The sequence below is a fragment of the Cebus imitator genome, unplaced genomic scaffold (assembly GCF_001604975.1).
Source record: "Cebus imitator isolate Cc_AM_T3 unplaced genomic scaffold, Cebus_imitator-1.0 Scaffold14, whole genome shotgun sequence".
In the NCBI taxonomy this organism is placed as follows: Eukaryota; Metazoa; Chordata; class Mammalia; order Primates; family Cebidae; genus Cebus; species Cebus imitator.
The window spans coordinates 10,762,134-10,768,541 of record NW_016107329.1 but is presented as its reverse complement, the minus strand read 5'-3'; the positions used below and the strand labels follow the sequence as shown (position 1 = coordinate 10,768,541).

Below are 6,408 nucleotides of genomic sequence, written 5' to 3'. Positions count from 1 at the left end.
AGTGTGGCTGGTGGGTGGGAGCGTGGCTGGTGAGGAGGGAGTGTGGCTGGTGGGGGGAGTGTGGCTGGTGGGGGGAGTGTGGCTGGTGGGTAGGAGTGTGGCTGGTGGAGATGCATGGAAAAGTTGGTCAGAAAAAAAAGCAGTACAAATAGAACAAAAATTGGGATTGGCATTGAGCTGCCAATTTTTACATTTTGTGAATTAAGAGCATTAAAGAAAATCACATTTTAGCCCTGAATACAGGGGTTATGATATTAAAGGATCGTTTTCTAAAGTGACTACACTTCATGAAAATTGTACCACATTTTGTTTCCCCATTGCTCTTCTGCAAAGTTCATGCTTCTTGTACTAAGGAAACACTTCTTTCGTGTTAAAATATATGTTGTGGTGATTAAGACTATTAGAAGATTATTGACAAAACGTGAATTTAAATAATGTAGAACCCCACTTGAACTTTGTCTAAAAGCGTTATGCCTTTGCACCTAAAATCAGTCAGTGTGTCGTGCCTTAGTCCTATTTCTCTTTTCCAAACAGAGCTTTTGTGCTGCCTTGCACCAGGAACTCAGAGAATACTATCGATTGCTCTCTGTTTTACATTCTCAGGTAAATATTTTTATTTTAATTTCTTCATGATTTGAAGCGTTACAAAATTGAAGCTATATAGAATATTTTAACTTACTTCATACATTCCATTTAAAAGATAGCAATATTTTTCATAATAGTGTTTGTAAGGTTTAAATATCTATCAAGTTTCAGTGTCTCCTAGAGCCAAATTAATTGCTAATTTTTGGGGTTCTGCCAGTTAAAGAAAGGGTACTTGTAGCTTAAAAACACTTGTTTTTTAAAGGGGACTTTGGCTTCATTTTTATGAGTATGATCATTTTCTTACATTCGCTTAGTGTAGATTAAGAAGTGTGACCTATGTAGTTATTCGTACTTAAACATTTCTATCTTTATTGTTTTCTAGCTACAGCTGGAGGATGACCAGGGTGTGAATTTGGGACTTGAGAGTAGTTTAACCCTGCGGCGCCTCCTGGTTTGGACCTACGATCCCAAAATCAGACTGAAGACCCTTGCGGCCCTGGTGGACCACTGCCAAGGTCCCGTGCGCGGCCTGCGCTCACTTTGTTTCAGAACTCATTTGTAGGGGCGCCGTGCGGGCTTTTGCTTTTGTGTCCTGCCCTTTGTTTTCCTTAACTGCCACGAGGATTCAGTAGGAACCGATGGCGATTAACCGAGAGGGAACATAACCAGTTGCCAGTGTGGCCCGGTAGTTACAGGGCAGAAGCCGGGCGTGGCGTTGAGAGGAGGTGGGAAGGGGGAGGGTGTCTGGGTTTGAAGGTCTCTCTCGCCTGTCCTCGTCCTCGGCCGTGGCTCCCCACCGTGCTTGCCACTCCCTTGGTGGCCTTCCTTGCATTTTGCTTTTCGCCTTTATTCCTTCTGTGGTCAGGGGCCGTGTTGGTGTCGGTGTTTCTTTGTCAGATGTTCCCATATTTGTGTCTTGCTTTGGCCTCTCTGGCTCCAGGTTCTGTATTTCGACTTGCTTCCTGACATCTTTTCTCACTGTTTGTGCTGCCTTATCCAGGAACCCCTTTGCTTTTTCTCTCATCTGCAACATTGAGATCCTAGCAGCCGCCACCTCTTAGGGTTGTTAGGACCGCATGAGATGGACAAGCCGGCCGTCTGCCACAGAGAGCTCCCTGCTATCTGCCTCCCTCTGCCCAGGGGGTCCCCAGAATCTGCAGGGCCACATGGTCGCCTTGCTGTCTGCACACCCTCCCCTCTCACCTCTTGGCACTTTCCTCAAAAGAGAGAGGAGTGGAGCACAGTGAAGAAACAGCAGCATTTTCTCCAGTTCCCAGCGCTCCTCCAGAACTGGATTCCCCCCAGACTCCTCTGTCACTTTCGGTGCCCAGCAGATTCCTGGGGTCTTTTACTCCCCTCACCCTGCTCGGCCTGTGCGCCTGGCCATGGAGCCGTAGGGGCTGTTGTCAGAGCTGCTGTCCGATCCCTGCTCAACCTCACACTCCCACTACACACTAGAGCCATCGTCTTAAAATCAGATTATTTCACTCCTCTCCTTAAAATCTTCCGCTGGTCTGATAAAATTAGCATAGTATGAGAACCCTTCATGTGCTTCTGTTTCTGGAGCGGATTTTTGCCATTCCCAGTCCTTCATACTGAGTAGTTCTGGCCAAGGCCCAGGGGCCCCCTCTCTCCACTCAGAGCAGTGTTTCTCACACTCAATGTTGTTACCAGTTAATGGGTCAGGAAACCAGTCAGTGGGTTGGGACTAGCATACCATAACAAAAAAGCGAGCAAGTGTTGATTCATACAACTTTTGTTTTTCATACATATTAGTGCCCTGCATTGCACTAGGAAGTGTGAATCTTAGTATGTCTCAAGTAAAAAGGGTGTGAAAAGTCATGTGAACTTTAGATTGTGTAGCCAGCAATTTTTTGCTACTTTTTGTTTCTGAAAAATTCCTCAGCAACCCTAAAGAGAGGAGTAACTCACAGACTTGGGTGAAGTAGGCTTAGAGTTTGTACCTCCTGGTTTCTGAAACATTACGTTACTGCTGCTTCTAGGTCCAAAGTGGTATTAACCATAAGAAAACAAATGCGCTTTATCTCAATTACTTGGGCATCTTTGGTTAGTGTGAAGTGACTGGTGTGTACTATGAGTGTAAATGTGGGTGTTTTTATGTATTTTCCCCCATTTCTCCCAGGAAGGAAAGGAGGTGAGCTGGCCTCGGCTGTCCATGCCTACACGAAAACAGGAGACCCATACATGCGGTCCCTGGTGCAGCACATCCTCAGCCTCGTGTCTCATCCCGTTCTGAGCTTCCTGTACCGCTGGATATATGACGGGGAGCTTGAGGACACTTACCACGAAGTAAGGATCGCTGTTCAGTTCTGAGACTTGGATTTAAAAAGCATGGCCATGCAGTAATCCCTCCCCCCCGCCATGATTACCATATTCTCTTAACAGGAATACGACTGCACTTCATTTGAATGCCATATACATTTCACACAGTGCCTTGACAGCTGGTTATCTCACTGAACAGCAGATGCGTTCATGAGTTCTTTGGTTAGTGGAAAATTGTCCCCGTTTATTCCTCAGCAAAGTCAAATTATGTGTCCAAGTTTACTAGCACGTGGATGGCAAAGCAGGACCAGGCCTCCTGAGGCAAGCCTTGCTGCAGTCATCATGGCAGGTTCTGCCGCTTTGCCGTGATAACTTTGCAAATTTACCGATGGACTGGTGCTAACTGCCTAATGAAACAAGTTAGTGCATATATAGCTATTGAAATATAGGCGATTTTATAACGCAGCATGTGCTGCTGAAAAATCACACGATAGAAATGGTAGGGCTTTTGGTGGAAGGTGGGGTGAGGGGCACCATACTCAAAAGCTTTGTCAGTGACATTAAAACAACAGAAAGACAGGAATCTAACACACGTTGTAGTACAGTTGAACATGCTAAAGGTTAGCAGATACCTAAGGACTGCAGTAAAGATCACACTGACCTTGGAAAAGCCCTGGCGTTTGCTTGTGGGAGTGGGCTGTAGGGGCCACAGCCTGTGTGTGACGGGAAGTGGTGGTGGCCTGGCCATTGAAACACAGGTGTGCCTGTGTGTGGGCGCTGCTGGGTGCAGTGGCCTGTGTTGTACTGTTTCTCATGGGTGAAATTGCAAATAAGCAAGTAGGAAGTTTGTGTTATGTTCAGTTTGTTTTCTTATTTATTGTTTGTGCTGTTATGAGTTGTTTTTAAAGCAAGAGAGGAGCAGAATTGACTCTCTGGACAGCGTGGCGCATGGGCATTGGCACCGTGCCAGCTGCTCAGCCTGTGTTGTAGCTCTTTCCTGACGGGGTGTGTAGTTTTTCTTATTACTGGGAATTATTTCATGGTAGGGACAGATCTGTTTTCATCTAGCCAATCCTATTGATGGAGAGGATGTTCTTTGTAGTTTTTAATCTTATGAACAGTACTAAAATGAGCATCCTTTTATGTGTCTCCCTGCATGTATTTATGAGTTTCCCCAAGGTGGGTTCTGGGAGGTGGGGTTGCTGGGTTGTGGGGATGCATATTTTAAACTTGGATTCTGCCTCGTTGTGCTCAGGAGTGGCTCTCCAGGTTTACCCAACTATCAGCTTTCTGTTATGGGCCTCATTCCCCTGTTCTTGTCAACGCTTTGTATTACCTAATGTTAATATTTTCACCTAATGCACAAAATATGCCATCTCACTAGGATGTTTATTTGCATTTCACTGGTTACTAGCGAGACTGACCAGCTTTTCATGCTTATATAAGGTTTTTTTTTTTTTTTTTTTTTTTTTTTCTAATTACCTGTTATTATCCTTTGCCCATTTTTCTTATTGATTTTTTTCTCTTTTTATGATAGTATTATATATGGTTTTATATTTTCAATTATTTTCTATATGGAATTTCTCTTTTAAATTTTTTTCCCTCATTCTTCCAAACTTATGAAAAAGTTGCAAAACTAGTACAAAGAATCATTGTACTGTTGACTGAGCCTTAATTGAGACTCCACAAAAGCTTTAACCACATTTTATCATGAACTAAATTTCTCTATATACTTGAATTTGTTTCTGGATTGTCTTTTTTCTGTTTGCTTTTTATTTGTCAATGTTATTTATATGACTCTACTTTCTATTTGAAATTTGGTAGAGGCAGTCCTTACCTTTTGTTCTTTTCACAATTTCTCTGTTGTTTTTGAACATTTATACTTAGATATGAATTTAGAATCAGCCTGTCAATTCTGTTAAAAATTCTTTTCAAAATTTTTGTAGGGATTGCATATTGAATTTAGAGATTAAAAAGGGTTTTCAGGCTTCTTGTGTTCCTTTCGATGAATAAACTTTTTTTTTTTTAAAAAATTGAAAGCTTTGAAAGGTATGTTTTTACTTTACTAATGATTGCCTAAAGTTTTTCAAAGCTTTCGTGAGCCTGTAACTTTCTAAACATTAAAATAATGAGTAAACCGGTATTTTTAACCCCCTTCTCCATTAAGATGAAGAATCATGCCCATTTCCCAGGTTCTGCATACCTGCATGGACTGCCACACTCTTAATCTCTACACCTTTTGTTTAAATCTAGGTTGTTTTATATTTTTATTTTTTTATATGCAATTTATAATAAGCCACTATCCAAGTCAAGAAATAGTACTTATCAATACCCTATTTTGTACCTGTCATTGTTCCATTCTCCTTAAAGGTAAACTTGATACTGACTTCTGACACTGTAGTTAGCTCAGTCTTATTTTAAATCTTGTATAATGTTCAGTGTTAAAATACATTTACACGCCATCTATAGAGGCATATTTGTTATTCATCATTTAAGTTTGAATCTTTATTTTTAGGTCTGTTTCTGGAAAGCATCATAAAATTATTTTGACTTAAAGTTCTAAACTTAATGTTTCAAGAGTAAGTGGAGACTTACAAGATTTACTGTTTAGTTTTTATCACCATGGTAAGATGGCAAGGACACATAGGTAATAGGCATTTCCTTTGATAGAGTGAGACTTGTCATTTTTAATGCATTTATGTTCAGTTATTTCATAATTACGGGATGAGATGAATTTTGGAAGCTGTTTAAAAACTTGTGCAATTGATTATTTAGAATGCATATTAAATCTCCTGACCATTATCACAATAATCCAGATTATCTGAGTTTAAAAAATGTGTCACATAATGAGTTTATGGGAGTTTAAGTGATCTTGTGGTTAAGAAAATGAAAAATCAATGTTTTATTTTGAGAACGCGTGTTCTTTTATATTACCATGATCTGTATGCTCTCAGCCATGCTTACCAATGTAGGTGTGTGAGAAACATTTTGGCCAGCTTCTACACTGGAAATAAAAAGTTCTGTGTGTTACTGTTTTCAGTTTTGAGGCATATCTTCTCAGAATCCGTTATAATTGTACCCTTCAGAACTACAAGATGATATTTTAAGGCAGTCTTTAAAAATTAGAGTTATAAAAATGAGAAAATTTACTTTTTATTAAAGAATCTGTATCCTCTTCATTCAATAATTAATATGTCAATTATAGTATGAATTTGGGTGATTTTAACTTTTCTAATGATTGCTGATAAGTTGATAAACCTGGTTTTCTGCAGTGATAGCGTGGGAATTGTTGAGCTTTCATACGATTGGATTAGATACTGCTAACAATTAGAACAAGAGTCAAAGCCGCAAACTGGCTAATTGTCTCTTTTGACTTTAGCACCTAATTTGTAATACTTTTATCTTTTTCTTGAGAATAATTTAGTTTGCCTATTTCTCACAACCAGGTTTTTAAAGTACTACTTAATTGAACCACCAATTCCTTACATTTGCCTGTGTTTTTTTTTTTTTTTTTTTTTTTTTTTTTTTTTTTTTTTTTTT

At 40.1% G+C, this 6,408-nt stretch overlaps 1 protein-coding gene across 2 annotated transcripts in view; it reads left to right on the top strand.

The window, feature by feature from the left end:
* TUBGCP3 (tubulin gamma complex associated protein 3) overlaps positions 1 to 6,408 on the top strand; it is a 94,591-nt gene that overhangs the window by 35,877 nt on the left and 52,306 nt on the right. For both annotated transcript variants that reach the window (XM_017502250.2, XM_017502256.2), the window contains 3 exons: positions 535 to 603; positions 968 to 1,100; positions 2,729 to 2,895. In XM_017502250.2, coding sequence (XP_017357739.1) covers positions 535 to 603; positions 968 to 1,100; positions 2,729 to 2,895 — 369 coding nt within the window. The remainder of the gene's footprint in view (positions 1 to 534; positions 604 to 967; positions 1,101 to 2,728; positions 2,896 to 6,408) is intronic.